Genomic DNA, 15,821 nt, shown 5'->3' on the forward strand with positions numbered 1-15,821 from the left:
CTGTCGTCGCCGCTGGCGGCGGAGAGGCTGCTGTGAGGCACGCGATAGGAGACCGAAGAAAACAAGTGCAGCAACGTGGGAATTGTGGCGGTGCTATTCGTCCCCCTTCATCTCGTTCGGCGAATGCCCAAAAACAAAAGGGGCTCCGTCGTACAAATCCGCCGTGGAACGGCGGCGAACGGGCTGGCCTGGTGATGTTTTAAGGGAGGACCATGCCGTGCTCAAGCTGGCCGCGTGATGTTTTAGGGAGCGGCTGGTCTTGGTAGCAGCCGGACTCTTGATCTTTTGTTAATGACTCGATGATGGTCTAGAGAAAATTACCAAAAAAGAAGGTCTTAAGAGTGAGAATAACTTTGAACAAAAAAAAAAAAAAAAGAAAAAGAAATGATTGAAAAGGAATGTATATATTTAGAAAGAAATGAAAATGGAAGTTAAAACTATATATTGGCATGTGGCCCCGTACTACTCATCAACAAGAAAGCATGGGAGTCGCAAGAAAGGCATGTGACGGCACCCTAAGCTAGCAAAGAACTTTTTGTTTGGTAATCGGTATAAAATTCAGAATAAAATAAAATTTATCTTATCTTATGTTTTGGTACCTACTCAATACATGATAAAATTGATAAGAGAGAATTATAGCCAGGATAAAATTATATTATAGAAATGTATGATAAAAGTGGATAGGACTTATAATATCTATTATATGAAAGTTTATTTTTCTTGAATAACAAAATTCTTAAATTAATAAAATTTAAATAATATTTGAACTCTAACATACAAAATTCAAAATAACAAAAAAAATATAAACAAATTAATTTTTATATATTAGTATTTTTATTTATATATTCGAATTTATTTCCATCTTCCAATATGAATTAAATATATAAATATATATTTATTTTTATAATTATTACCCATTTTAAGTATATTGGTATTTTTACTATTTAATAAAAATTTATTATACAATTATGGAAATAAAAAATAATAATTGAAAAAGATAGGAAAAAAAGCTAATAAAAACTATCGCCCGCGGTAGCCATGATAGTTAGAGCTTTTCCCCCAACAAGGAGGGAGAGATTCGAAACCCCGTGTCCCAATTGTGCGACTCACCTACGGTTGGGTTGTGGTGGCGGCCTTCGCTCCGGGTTTATCCCGCCGGTTGCCCGGTTGTACGAGGTTCCCTGGTCATTTAAAAAAAAAAAAAAAAAGCTAATAAAAATGACGTTGACAAGAGTATCATAAGAAATTCTTACTGTCTCTATTTATGCACTTTTTCGGCTTATTTACACCAATATATCATTTATGTGAAACAATTGACATGATAAGATATGAATATACCTATCATTAGCATTATGATTCATCAAATAGTGAATAAGATGTAGTAAAATTCTTAAATTTCATATTTTATCCTATCAAATTTTATCTTGATTAAAAATTCAGACAACCAAATGTATTCTTATAGTTTAAGCCCATGTTTTATTGGAAGTTACATTATTTATTTTGTTGCTTTTATTTATAATTTATTCCGATTTCTTATTCTTGCTTTTATTCTATATTCCATTGTGATTGTACACCAAATCTGAACAAAATAAATGTATTGAATGGATATGTTATTTCAAAGATTAAGTAGTTATGTTCGAAGAAACACAACTTTTCAAATATTGTAGAGCACTTAATATCCATAATAAACAATAATTGGTGCCGATCATGATCCCGAAGGTGCACACACCCAATCTGAACAAAATAAATATATTTGAATGGATATATTATTTCAAAGATTAAGTAGTTATGTTAGAAGAAACACAACTTTTCAAATATTGTAGAGCAATTATTAACCATAATAAACAAGAATCGGTGCCACTCATGTTCCCGAAGGTGCAAAGTGCACTTAATTATTCGCACACCCAAAGTAGGTATTGTAAGGTCAAGCCCACTTAGCCTATTGTTTTCAATTGCAACGTTAGAAGACGTTCATACTTAAATATTAGCTCACACACTCCCAACCTTCCTATGCGGGACAATGCGCTTTTGTTTGTAGTTCCAACAATTCTGGACTCGAATGGAGCTCCCAAATACTAAGCTTGACTCAAGTCCGACTTGATTATAACATAATCATATACGAACTTGAGCATTCACTCAGGTTTAATGAGCTCGGCTACTTGCCCTGCAACTATGTATGTGCAAATATAGCACTTAAATTTAATGATTTTTATGTCATTTTTTTTGTATATATAAAATATTTTTCTAAAAAAATAATAGAAATTTGATTAAACTCATGAGATTGTCGAGCTTAGTATTAGTGAGCTCGAACTCGAGTCAAAGTTAGGATGTTAATAATCAATTATTATTCTTTTTGCCATTTCAATAAGAGAGATTGATTTGGAATCTTCGTTTCATGTCACGTCAAATTTTGATACTATGGAGAATAATAAAAATACCTTTCATGGATTTTTGGCATATGGTTAAAAATTGGGGACGAAATCATATGGAGGCCACGGACTCAACCCAATCAATTTTTTTGTCCTCCATTCGTGAGATGCACACGATGGAACCCACAAATTTCGCCTCGACTATCATCGAATGTACACGTACTTTCTCATTCACTCGCCATGAATTGCATTTTCCACAAAGTTATGAAATTATCCGGATATTATAGTGATTATACGTTGCCGTAATTCGAACACAGAATCTGCCTTATTGTGATTGTACACCAAATCTGAACAGAATAAATGTATTGAATGGATATATTATTTCAAAGATTAAGTAGTTATGTTCGAAGAGACACAACTTTTCAAATATTGTAGAGCACTTAATAACCATAATAAACAATAATTGGTGCCGATCATGATCCCGAAGGTGCACACACCAAATCTGAACAAAATAAATATATTTGTATGGATATATTATTTCAAAGATTAAGTGGTTATGTTAGAAGAAACACAAATTTTCAAATATTGTAGAGCACTTAATAACCATAACAAACAAGAATTGGTGCCAACCATGATCCCGAAGGTGCAAAGTGCACTTAATTATTCGCACACCCAAAGTAGGTATTGTAAGGTCAAGCCCACTTAGCCTATTGTTTTCAATTGTAATGTTAGAAGACGTTCATACTTAAATATTAGCTCACACACTCCCAGCCTTCCTATGCGGGACAATGTGCTTTTATTTGTTTTACAAACAAGGTTCCAATAATTCTGGACTCGAATGGAGCTCCCAAATACTCAAGCTTGATCAAGTTCGACTAGATTATAACATAATCATATAAGAACTCGAGCATTCACTCAAGCTTAATGAGCTCGGCTACTCGCCCTGCAACTATGTATGTGTAAATATAGCACTTAAATTTAATGATTTTTATGTCATTTTTTTGTATATATAAAATATTTTTAAAAAAATAATAGAAATTCGATTAAATTCATGAGATTGTCGAGCTTAGTATTAGTGAGCTCGAACTCGAGTCAAAGTTAGGATGTTAATAATCAATTATTATTCCTTTTGCCATTTCAATAAGAGATTGATTTGGAATCTTCGTTTCGTCACATCGAATTTTGATACTATGGAGAATAATAAAAATACCTTTCACGGATTCTTGGCATATGGTTACAAATTGGGGACGAAATCATATGGAGGCACACTCCACTCGCCATTGGATGCGTCAACCTCGAATTCGGACTCAACCCAATCGATTTTTTTGGTCCTCCGTTCGTGAGATACACACGATGGAACCCACGAATTTCACCTCGACTGTCATCGAATGTGCGCGTACCTTCTCATTCGCTTGCGATGAATTGCAATTTCCAGAAAATTATGAAATTATCCGGATATTATAGTGATTATACGTCGCCGCAATTCGAACACGGAATCCGCCGCCGTATTGCGCTGACAAACCTCGTGGGATCGAGCCACGATTCATGTCGAGTTATGAACCACGAGTTCCTCGACGATTTTGTGAACGTCAACGAGTGAAATGGCGAGTGGGCCCCTTTCTCCGCACAAGCCCGGAAGCCTCCAGAACAGTGGTCCGGGCCGGGAAGAGATCTCTTGCCCCTGCTTAAATTACCCACAAGCCCCTCACGACATCGATATATTTCTTTTTTCTTTTTTTGTGTTTCTTATAAAAGAAACAGAATTTACGATTTTTTTTCAATAACAAGAATGATCTATGAATTTTAATCAAATATGTAATATTATTCTTAAATTTTTAATTTGTGTAACGTGATCCATAAACTTTGACTTAATAGTATCGTTATTTATAAAATTTTAATTTGTTCAATACAATGCCTAAACTATTGATTTATGCTTAATATAGTCTATGTACTATATGAACATATTTTAAAATTCAAGGAACATGTTGAACATTTGATCAAAGTTTTGAAATCATATCGAACAAATTAAAAATTCAAAAACAAAAAATTAGAGATAATTTGTGTCATTTTCCCTTTTTTCCCCTTAAATTCAATTGTTTTCAAACTATTTCTCATAATTATCAACAAACAAAAAAACTATTTTTCATAATTCACCACTTTTCCAAATATATTTCTTCTAATTGATAGTCTATGCTTCCGACGTCATAGTTTTCATATATTAGCAGACTTTCTAAATTTAACTCAATATATTTTTCAACGCTTGTGATCAATAAACCAAAAAAATTAAGCACAATTCTAATTTATAATGATAGGTGTGCTTCCCAATTGAAATGATCAAGATGTTAAAAACTAATCTTTCTTTCACCCATTCATACTTGCACCTCTACCTCTCAATTAGCAATTACTTTATGATAAACTCACAGAATTGGTGGGTTTGGTCGGGTTTGAGTTAGGTCGAATATGATTTGAACCAAAATAAATCCATTTAATCTGTTTTTACACTTTTTTTATGGAATATAAATCTAATGACTAATACCAAGATCATATTTGACCCTATTCATATTATTAAAACACTTCCATATTCAATTCAATTTACGAAAACCTCATGTCCAAATTGAGTGAAGAAGGTGGAATAAGTGAGTGCGAGATCAAATAAAAACAAAAGAGAACAAGAATAGAATAAATTGTAAATCCATTTAGTGAATAAAAATAACTCATGAAATGACTTAGCCTATCAAATATAAATTAAGAAATTGGTCTATAACCTATTTTGACATGTCGACTTTTCAGATCAATATACCATTTTCTCCATAGGAATTACTTACCTACAAAATAAAAATGGAGAGGAGGACATCATAAAAGCCAAAAAAAAAAAAAAATTAGAAAAAAAAGGGGGTAGAGAAAGGCACTTCAGTAATTAAACGGAAACCCCAAGGGCACGATGGACCGGCCACCTGGCAACGCGCATCCCCCCGTCCACAAGCACGAACGCTATATATATATATACAGAAACCAGTCTGGTTCGCCCACAGATATAACGCTCTTATTAAAACAGCCCACGTCGCCCGAGTCCCTCGCCGTCCATATCCCTCCACATCCTCTCCACCCCGCACTCGCTCCCCTCACCAACCTCCCCCGCGCGTCGCCGCCACTCGCGAGGGTCTACACCCGCCGCCGCTCCGCCGCCGATCCCCCGCCGGTCCCGTCTCCGCCCGATCGGTCTCGCGAGGAGGTACGATCCATCGCCTCCGCCGTCGTCGCGGCGATGCGATGACTTCGGGTTTTTTTTTTTTCCCCTTTTTGATTTGAGTTTTTTTTTTTATATTTTTTTTGGGGTTTCGCAGGAGCTGAGGTGAACATGGAATCGGCCGCAGCGACAGCGTTCCGGTCGTCGACGGTCGGCGCGTTGAGGCCGTCGCCGTGCGCGTCTAGATCGGCCGTCTTGGCGGCCGACGGGCCTGGCTTCGTGCGGTTCGGCGCCGGACTGCCTGCCCCGTCGAAGGTATATCCTTTTTTCCCTCGCTGGTTTCGTGTCCGTCGCTTTCGATTTCGTTCGAACCCGGTCGATGTATATGGCTTGCGATTCTGAGAGTTCTGCTGGTCGCATGAGATGTCCGGATCTCTAATTTATTCGATTCTGCGGTTTTGGTTTCTTCGTGAACTTTTTTCAAACAGGTCAAATGCTTTGGTAATGTCTTTTGGCTCGTGTTCCCTTGCGTTCTCTTTTAGGGGCGGCTGCACATGTTTTTTAGCTGGGATTTGTGGAGCGGTGTCTTAGATACGAGGGAAAAAAATTCGGTGAAACGGGTGCTGGAGGAATATTTCTGGGGGGAAAAGCTCAGGGCCTGTTTCGTTAAGTTGTCATGTTCAAGCTTTGGAATTTTATTGCTTCTATCCTGCAATATACTTATCAAGTGGCTCGGGGAAATTTCGAGTTTATATTTGTCTACATAGCTCCGAATGGAAATGAATGTTCATGATCTGTATTTGACTTGTGGATGGAGCTTTGTCAAGATTGTTACCTCAAGCTTCTGGTTTCTCTACTGCCAGCTTTTCGCCTCTTTAAGTTAGTGGGATATTTAACTCATGTATTGTGGATGCCGACAATTCCAGTTGTTTCACAATCAGCTGGAAAGAGCTGATGTTACAGAAAGGATATTTATGCTTTGAAGTTCGTTGTCTGATAGTGTTTTCCTTTTGCAAACTCGTGCTGTCTGAACACTTATTGTGGTTATAATATGATGTGTTGGTACTTTGACTTGTTCATTTCATTGATTGAGTGATGTATGGTGGCAGCATTACACTTCTAGTCTTCGCTCAAGGGCAGGTCATAGGAGAGTGGCGGTGGGAAGCAGGAGATGTATGGTTAGAGCGTCCGCTTCTTTTGAATCGGCAGGTTCTAGTGCTCCTATTGCACCGCTTAAGCTGGAATCACCCATTGGGCAGTTTCTATCGGAGATCTTAGTGAGCCATCCACATCTTGTGCCTGCTGCAGTTGAGCAGCAGCTTGAACAGCTCCAGACCGACCGTGATGCTGAGACAAAAAAGGAAGAACCTAATGCTTCTGGTACAGAGCTGGTTTTGTACAGGTTAGAAGAACATTACTCTCGATGTATTCTGGTAAGGCATGAAAATCTTTTCAAATGCTAATAATGTATAAATTATTTTGGTCCATCAGGAGAATTGCTGAGGTAAAGGCTAACGAAAGGAGAAAGGCTCTGGAAGAGATTTTGTATGCATTGGTGGTGCAAAAATTCATGGATGCAAATGTATCCCTGATTCCATCCATAAATACTTCTTCAGAACCTTCAGGTCGAGTTGATGGTTGGCCTATTCAAGAAGAGATGCTTGAGCAGCTTCACTCTCCCGAAGCCTATGAGATGATCCAAAATCATCTGGCTCTCATTTTGGGGAATCGCATGGGTGATAATAATTCCGTTGCCCAGATAAGCAAACTCAGGGTTGGACAAGTCTATGCAGCGTCAGTGATGTATGGGTATTTCCTCAAGCGGGTTGACCAGAGATTTCAGCTTGAGAAAACAATGAAAATTCTCCCTAGTGCGTCCGATGATGATGAGGTTAATAATGTTCAGCAAGTTGTTGGAGAAGACAGAAAGCCAGACACTGGAGATGATACTTTCCAGACGGTGCAGTCCCATCCTGAAGTTTCATCGTGGTCTGGCGGCGTAAGCCCTGGGGGTTTTGGTAGTGGAATAAAACCCTCCAGGTTGCGCACCTATGTGATGTCTTTTGATGGAGAGACACTTCAAAGATATGCAACAATTAGATCAAAAGAAGCTGTGAGCATCATTGAAAAGCACACAGAGGCCTTGTTTGGAAGACCCGAGATTGTTATAACACCTGAGGGTACAGTAGATTCTTCGAGGGATGAGCATATCAAGATCAGCTTTGGTGGTTTGAAGAGACTTGTCCTGGAAGCTGTAACTTTTGGTTCTTTCCTTTGGGATGTTGAGAGCTTTGTTGATTCTAGATATCATTTTGTGATGAATTGAAGCATGTTTGCTGGCGATTGTGCTAGGCCAAAGCCGATGAGGTTGCCCAACTGGCTATCTTGGACAAAAGAGTGCAACACATCGGTGGTAGATCTGGCTTTAGCTTCTGCTACTTGTCTGTACATATGCATGGGACTGTTCTTGCTAAGGAGGGAGGAGAGTCAAATTTGGTACTAATGCAATCACTCATCTGGTCGTCTCTTTGGAAACTACCTTCTCCTTTGACCCTCAAATATGTTATAGGAAATGGTCTTCATATGCATCTTAAGTTGATGATCAATTATTTTGCTGGTGATTGAGAAGCCAAAGAAATTCGAAGTCCAGGGGGAAAAATCAATGTCCACTTCTGATAGCTTAGGAGGAGAATAACTTGCACATTTGTGATGACTTTGTCGTTGAAATAAACTTGCTGAGTATTAATTAACCAGCAATTCCATAGGTATGTCCAGTTTATCTATAAATTTGGTTGAGCAGTGTGATGAGATGACATGTGTTGGAGTGTTAGTTTTTAGGCCAAAGCAGGTATAAGCTGCATTGAAGGCTCCACATGGTACTTGAAGGATATGCAAAAGTTATTGTCTACTAAACTTTGCAAAGATGGTATCTACCCCCTTGTTTTTGTCGTTGTTTACTAATGACAGAGAAATTCTGTCAGTGTTCAGTGACCACTTGCTGACATTCATGTGCGTTTCCATGAATAATGCATCCATATCATATACTTAACTCTTGCCTGGTAGATTGATCACTAGCTACTTTGTTATACGTGTCTGCTAAAACACCAAGTGCCATAATTTAACGTGTGATCACGAGTTTATCACTCTGTCTCATGCTGATAGAAACTCTTTCACCGAGTTAAATAATGGGAAGAGGAATTTTTTCTCTCTCATGATATTTAATATTTGTGGGATGGTCCCTTTACCCTGCTAGATGTTTGAGATTATTAGCGGAAGATGTGTCTCCTGGTCTGTGGTTTGCATTTTTGTTTTGTAAGTTAGTTTGCTAAGTTGGACATACGAACCGTTTCACTTATACTGGAGGAACTTGGCTAGTGAGCAATTCATAATGACCGAGCAAGTCTGGAGAATTTTAGAAGATATCTATCTGGCCGTAAATGCTACGAAACATGAATTTTATGTAATCTTTAGTAAGTTGCATTGATTTCAAGCCTTGTCCATCATAGTAGGACTTTCACGTCATTGAGTTTGTCAATGCTTTGGACCTCCTCGACTTGTTAGAAGATGGATAGCGCTGCATACAACTAAGGCATGCGGACGAATTAGTTGGATGATTTAGTTAAGCTATTTACTTCTCTGTAAATGTCTACATTGTTGGTACGCAATTTCGTTCCGCAGAGGAATTGAACCTCCTTGACATCTCTCTCTCTCTCTCTCTCTCTCTCTCGTGCTTGTGGGTGTCGGCTGCGTCATCAAAAGCCTTGAGTAGAGGAGGCTTAAAAAGAAATCCTCATTAACAATGTCTACCTGCCTCTTCTGCCTTGACCCCGCCTTCTATGCATTTCGACCTCCTGGAGAGACCTTTTGTGGGGGAATGGAGGGGCTTCGTTTGTTATTTTTATGAAAAGGCTATCATTTTGGTGGCGGTTGCATACCAATGCAATACCGAAGGTTTAAATGTTTGTTACTACCAAATAAGTGAATGTTGACTTGGTGCCTAGGGATCTCACTGAAGTTTCGGCGGCGGAATTCGGTTGTTGGGGCCTGAAAGGCTAGAACGGGTGAACTTTCAAGCGCGCCTGTTTGGCGATATAATTTACTTTGATGCATTGATGAAAGTTGCTTCTGGTAGCACATTTTAGGTCTGTAGATCTTGGCTACTTTGAGATAAATGGAACGAGCCCCAAATTTTTTATCAAGTTTAACAAGACATAGGAAGCACTAAGAAGGTGAATCTGTCAAATGCAAGTCGACATCGATTGTGAGCACCTACCGTAAAAAGCTATAAGCAGAGTGTCACGCCTCCTACGGGGGCAACTCAGCCCGACTATCTCCGAGTGAAACCGATACACAGCCACAAGCCTACTTTTGCAGTTGCAGTAGCACCACCTATTTTCTTTGATTTGTCATTACTTATCTCCATCACTTCCGATTATGCAGTTTGTTCAAAGCTTAATCTCATTTTTCTTAGAACATTTGATGTTTGATCTGGGACATCGTGACAAATTGTGTCGTTTGGAAGTTAAGAAAGGAGCTCTAGTATCAGGAAAGGACAGTCTTGCCAAACAGCATGCAAACGAAGCAAAATACAAAGCCAGTAGCTCTTGCATGAGTACAAGGAACCGCAACATGGCGTCTGTATGTGTTCAAATGAATGGCGTCTGTCTGTCTGTCTCTCTCTCTCTCATCGTTGAGTTTCGAGGAAACTTCCATCTTGTTGCATTCGGAATGTACGACGTTTTGGATCGTATTTGGTCGAATCAGCCAAGAAAGTTCAAAACCGAGCTGCCCAAGGAAGAAGCTAAGGAAGGTTCCTTGCGGTCACGGGGCTCACGAAATTGCACTTGCTGACGCGTGACGAGATGAATCTAACAAACATGACATTGCAGCACGTATCGGGTTCAATTCAAATCCCGGTTAATTTCATCCAATCGTGCTATGGAAGATTATCGGCCTGTCAATGCACAAGTGCTTGAACACGGAGACCGTTAGATCAAATAGATCTCATTTTGGGCCGATGGATGCAAATTGTTGACGTGCATTATATTTCCATGCAGGTGGACCGATAGTGAATTTCGATTTGTGTTATTGGTTATTTGCTTCAGCTTTCACCACACAAATCGAATTGGCATTTTTTTTCTAGCCAAATATTCGATTTAATTTTCCGACATCGCGTAACCTCCGCTAATCGAATCACCCTAAAGCTTTTCATTAGATAAGGCACATTAGGGCCCACACTGACACATGATGGTGCCTCCAATCGAGACTTTGCTCAAGATTACATCAAAAAAGAAATGTCACTAAACCCTGTACAAAATCAAAGAAATGGCCAGCACCTTGCCACCCAATCCTAACCCATCTCTGGCCTCCAACTACAATGCTAATTGCTAGCTCATGTGCTTCCCTGTGAGAGCTACTAAACAAATTTCTCCCCTTCAATTCCTTCAAAATTCATCAATCTTGCCAATGTTTCCTGCAAGGAATGATCCCTCAAATGGGTATTCTCTCTAGATGGCAGAATGATGCTGCTTCGGCGCGTTCCACATGTGCAAGACCTCGCCAAAGACATCGTAGAAGACGATCTCCGCGTTGGACTGAGTCAAGCGCACCGACATGAACCCTTGCCCGTCGTAGAAGAAGCTCACGTTGCCTTTGTTAGTCTCTTTGACGTCACCCCTCCATGCTTTTGACCCTGCTCCGCTTGTTAGGAATTGTATCGGGCTGCACAAAGGAAAGAGAATGTACCATCAGCTACCAATTTGTCGTGCACATCTTTGCACAGTGAGCTTTGATTGTATGTTGATTACCTTTCGGTGTCCCCGATGCGTTGGAGGCAATGGTCGTGGCCGTTCACATAGAAATCGACGCTGTTGGCCTGAAATTCAGGAACAAATTTGAAGCTTTAGATTGAATTTCAGCAGCAGAAAACCTTTCTATTGCTTGATTAGCGAAAAGATTAAGCTGCTTTGGAACTTTGATTTACCCGAAGAATCGGGAGGAGATGCTTGATGAGCTCTTGAGTATCGCCGTGGTGACTTATGCTTCGGATGGCATGGTGGCCGACGACAATCTTCCACTTTGCGGTTGATGCCTTAACCGCGGATTCCACATCCTACACAAACGGATCAAATCGAGAGTCAGATATGCCGCAAACGTCAACGAGTACTGGCTTAGCTATCCAATGAGCTCTGAATAAATTGATTACATGATCTTAAAGAAGCTTGTCCTAATTGATTACCTTAAGCAGGTTTGCGATGTAAGACTTGCGCGATTTAATGCCGCGCCAATCGTAGGTATGTCCCTCGGAATCGGTGAAGTAGGATTTGACAAAGGGGGTGGTGTCCAAGAAGAAGATCTCGACCAATTCTGGGTGAATCAAAAGAAGCAAATCATCAAGGTTCTAAATTCATGAATGTGTTCATTACATGAAAACAAAGCCAAGCTGAAGCTAGGTCATACTGAAGAACAAAAGAATGTCACAAGCATATGAAATCAACCTGCATTGACAATGAAAGACCTCAAACAGAGCCACCTCCTATCAATTCTTCTCAGGACAGGGCTCATCTGTGCCTCTGCATCTCCTCTGTAATCGTGGTTCCCCAGCACTGCAAGAGGAAATCCCCCCAAAAAAAGTAAAAATCATAATGTCAACAACAAGAGAATAATTAAAATTAAATTGAACATCTTGATACAGAGGAGGTGGTGAAACTCACCGCTGTACCACTGTTTCTGCAAGCTTTTGGCAGTGTAGATGTTGGTGAATGACTCTTCAAAAGCATGGTCAAGTTCACCAGTCAAGCCATTGTCATAGAAATTGTCTCCCGTCGATACAACGAAGTCTATGTCCAGTTTCTCCCCAATCCTCCCCATCTGCACCAAACCATAAAAATCACATCAAAAAATGTATTTTTAATATATGGTATTTCAATGTAAGAGTAATGACCTGTCATTGGGCTGTAAACCAACTTTGCCAAAAAGGAAAAGAAAAAAAGAAAAACCGCCGTGTTTTGTCCTCCAACGTCAGAGATGGGACGTGATCGTGGAGTGCAACAACCGGCAAATTTATTGGGCGTTACGAAATGAAGCAGGGCAAAAATAATATTAAACTGAATTTGCAGTTGGTCTTTCAATGAGAGAGAGATGGGAACCACTCTCTCCCATGGGAAAAAAAAAAAAAAAAAAAAAACTAAAAAAGGTGATGAAAAAAGTGACGCTATGATGATTAGGCATAAACCCAGAAGCCATGTTCTCGAGAACTCCAGGAAAGATCGAACCTTTTTCCTTGTTTCAGTAGGAAAAAGAACGTAGACACCGACTTCCATCATCTGACCAAGTTGCACCGAGAGAGAGAGAGAAAGAGAGAGAGATGGTGGTTTTCTTACCTGGAGAGCGACTCGAGATTGGTTGTAATCCCCGCGCCGTCCCCAGTCGCCCACCACCAGGAAGCTGAGCGATCCGTCGGGGTTGACGGCCTGCTCGAACCTCTGGAGCTCTGCATGAACCGACGCCAGCGCCAGCGCCAGCACCAGCACAACCCTAACGCCACCCGCAAGAGCCATGCTTCTTCTGTTGCAGAGATCACCACCCATCTCTTTCTCTCTCTCTCTCTAAGGCTAGTTTCTTATCTATATATGAAAGGAAAAGGAAAAGGCTCAAACCAGAGAGAAGGAAGAAGAAGAAAAAGAAAGAAGGAAGAAAAAGATCCAACGTTGAATATAAGAAAGTGCTCTCTCCCTTCTCTCTCTGTCTCTCGAAAATGAAAACGACCCCTTTTTATAATTTCTTTTGGGTGTTTTTTCGACATTATTGGAAAGGGAATGGCTTTTTATAGAACCCAAAAAAAAAAAAAATCTGGCCTCATGTAAATAAATTTTCTCCCATTTTTCTTTTTCTTTCCCCGGATAGTCAAATTTATGTGCGGGAGATAACCAAACACCCATCATCAACCAGTGACTTCTTTCGGGCCCCAAAAAAAACCTAACAGTCAAACTACAACATCCATTCCTACCCCCCAAAAAAATGAAATAAAACATCCATTATCTATGACAATAAAATTAAAAGAATTAAAACCGCCCCGCCAATCATATTTCGCCATAAATTTAGGCACTATTGAATGAGCGATGTCCACATAAATTCCAATTAAAGTTTTATGTCGACGAAAATCATCAAAATGCTCATGTCGGTAAGGCGATATTGGAGTCTACATTGGATACCTACCTCGAAATGGCTTATTTTTCAATCTCACTTTTCGTTATTGATTTAGGCTTACTGTCTTAATTTGATTTATCTAAAAATACTATTTTGCCAAAAACCTTTCCTTATCATTAGTAATGTGCTGTAGATAGACCTATTTAAATTTAACATCTATCCAAAGAAAAAATATTGCCAAATTTTGTATTACCTCCTCGGTTTTTTTTTCTTTTTTGGGAATAAGATAACAAAGGAACTTGCCTTTTCTTGTCATTTCCATCTTCAGCTCATTATTTTCTTAAATGAATTGGTAAATCCGCGGCGGGAATTTATCGGAAGGAAGCAAATGCTCCCTAGTCCTTCAGCTTTACTTAGATAAATTAAAAAGAGAAAAAGACATCCGAGAGAAAATTTAGGATGTGGGGGTTAGAAGTGGGCAATTGATAAAGAAAATAAAATTTAAATAATTTTTTTTATTTACCGTGGCATTTTTTAAAAAAGAGAAAAAGAAAGAAAGGGGTGCTGGCATTATCAACAAAAAGAGAATAATGCGAATATGCCGTGGAATCGAATGGAATTTCGGAGATCGGATAATGGAATATGCTGAGGCAAGATCCGTACCAGGGGTCCACTCCGCTCTGGGAAACGGTGGGTTGTCTTCTCAAAATTGCCAAGTAAAACCCAAGTGGCTGTCACCCTTTATTTTGAGAAAAACAACAAATTTTGGAAAGTATCTTTATAAAATAATCATTTATATCGTTTAAAATAATTAATTAATAAAAATTATTTTTATTATTAGTAAGAATTTATATTTAAATATTTTCGTGAATTTCGTGAATTGTGAAAAAATATATATATTTTTATTAATTTTTGTAAGTGATACTAACGATAATTTTTAGGAAAGCTTTTCAATGAGCTTGGAAATAATAAATGTCAAGAAATAGTTCTTTTACTAAATTATAATAGCAAGTGGCTCCTATTGGTTTATCATTGTTGTCCAAAAAAAAAAAAAAAAACAAAAATGCTGCCACCTATTGGTGGCCAATGACAATGGCCAACATGACAAGCATATATGTGCCGACTTCAAATAAATGATATTAAAATTAATTTTTTTTTAATTTTTCAGTTTTCTTTACGTCGTCTACCTCTACTTTTCTTTTCCTTTTTCCTATTTTTTTTTTTTTTTTAATATACATCAAGAGGAGGGTGAATTATAAGTGGTCTATGTATTGAGTTAAAGGGGTCATTTCCACAAGTTGCTCGAGCTTAACAAGCGATGTTTCAGTTTAGAGAATTTCTAAAAATGGATCAACTCGATTATGCAAATGCAACATCTTAAAAATAAAAGAAGGGGAAAATTGTACAAACAGTTCGGGAATTTTGGCTCAATATGTAGCATCATCCCTAAACTTTTAATTTGATCAATGTGATCCATGAACACTTAGTAGGTGTTCAATGCGGTCTTCGATTTACTCAAACAAAAAATTGGACATAATTCGATAATATAAATTATTATATGTTGGGTTGGATATTAAAAAATGATAAGCCATAGGTCCATCTTCTTATCCATCTACTTGAAAAAAGGAAAAAAAAAAAAAAAACAAATCAAGGCGTTAACATGTTCACCATTTGATGATGTGAATAATTATATCGTGATTTATGATAAATATCTTACTCAATTCACATATAACTTTTTTTGTTGTCTACCATTCAAACTTAATATATGGGCAGTCACATCATTAAATTTTGTTAATTCGTATTTAATGGAATGACGAGATTGGATTTTTCCATATAGCCTATAGACTAAATTGAACATTTATTAATAGTTCATAGATTACGTTGAATAGATTAAGGGTGGATTTGGTTTGGCTTTGCAAATGAACCTTGGGGAAATACAAATTGCGTTTGATAAAAAATCATTTGCAAAGCTACTTTGCAGTATTTGATAAAAAATTTCTGCAAAGGGTTGTTGGGTCTAATTTTTCTTTTTTATTAAAAAATAAACCTTTTGGCGATGGGCTAAGGCCACCAGAGAGCCAGATTTGGTGCTGGTGGCTACCGCCCAAGGGTGTGCG

General features: G+C 38.5%; 2 protein-coding genes across 2 annotated transcripts; one reads left to right on the forward strand and one right to left on the reverse strand.

Moving 5' to 3' along the window:
- Nucleotides 1–5,400: 5,400 nt before the first annotated feature.
- LOC104456368 (UV-B-induced protein At3g17800, chloroplastic) lies at nucleotides 5,401–8,513 on the forward strand. The gene is made up of 4 exons (XM_010071142.3): nucleotides 5,401–5,601; nucleotides 5,714–5,871; nucleotides 6,666–6,958; nucleotides 7,048–8,513. The coding sequence occupies exons 2-4, from the start codon at nucleotides 5,728–5,730 to the stop codon at nucleotides 7,880–7,882; spliced, it is 1,272 nt and encodes a 423-aa protein (XP_010069444.1). The 5' UTR covers nucleotides 5,401–5,601; nucleotides 5,714–5,727; the 3' UTR covers nucleotides 7,883–8,513.
- A 2,228-nt stretch (nucleotides 8,514–10,741) lies between these two features.
- Nucleotides 10,742–13,314, reverse strand: LOC104456369 (purple acid phosphatase 17). The gene is made up of 7 exons (XM_010071143.3): nucleotides 12,939–13,314; nucleotides 12,270–12,426; nucleotides 12,054–12,161; nucleotides 11,795–11,922; nucleotides 11,540–11,668; nucleotides 11,364–11,431; nucleotides 10,742–11,277 (listed from the first exon to the last, which is right to left on the reverse strand). Exons 1-7 carry the CDS (start codon nucleotides 13,143–13,145, stop codon nucleotides 11,064–11,066), a joined length of 1,011 nt encoding a protein of 336 aa, XP_010069445.1. The 5' UTR covers nucleotides 13,146–13,314; the 3' UTR covers nucleotides 10,742–11,063.
- Nucleotides 13,315–15,821: the final 2,507 nt, after the last annotated feature.

Source organism: Eucalyptus grandis, chromosome 8 (genome assembly GCF_016545825.1).
Source record: "Eucalyptus grandis isolate ANBG69807.140 chromosome 8, ASM1654582v1, whole genome shotgun sequence".
Lineage (NCBI taxonomy): Eukaryota > Viridiplantae > Streptophyta > Magnoliopsida > Myrtales > Myrtaceae > Eucalyptus > Eucalyptus grandis.

Excerpts from the sequence above, each read along its gene's own strand:
- LOC104456368 (XM_010071142.3), top strand. The coding sequence starts at position 5,728 with ATGGAATCGGCCGCAGCGACAGCGTTCCGGTCGTCGACGGTCGGCGCG. Across the intron at positions 5,872-6,665 it reads GACTGCCTGCCCCGTCGAAG|CATTACACTTCTAGTCTTCG; the intron begins GTATATCCTTTT and ends GTATGGTGGCAG. Across the intron at positions 6,959-7,047 it reads ACAGAGCTGGTTTTGTACAG|GAGAATTGCTGAGGTAAAGG; the intron begins GTTAGAAGAACA and ends TTGGTCCATCAG.
- LOC104456369 (XM_010071143.3), bottom strand. The coding sequence starts at position 13,145 with ATGGGTGGTGATCTCTGCAACAGAAGAAGCATGGCTCTTGCGGGTGGC. Across the intron at positions 11,923-12,053 it reads GTCTTTCATTGTCAATGCAG|AATTGGTCGAGATCTTCTTC; the intron begins GTTGATTTCATA and ends TGATTCACCCAG. Across the intron at positions 11,669-11,794 it reads ACATCGCAAACCTGCTTAAG|GATGTGGAATCCGCGGTTAA; the intron begins GTAATCAATTAG and ends CCGTTTGTGTAG.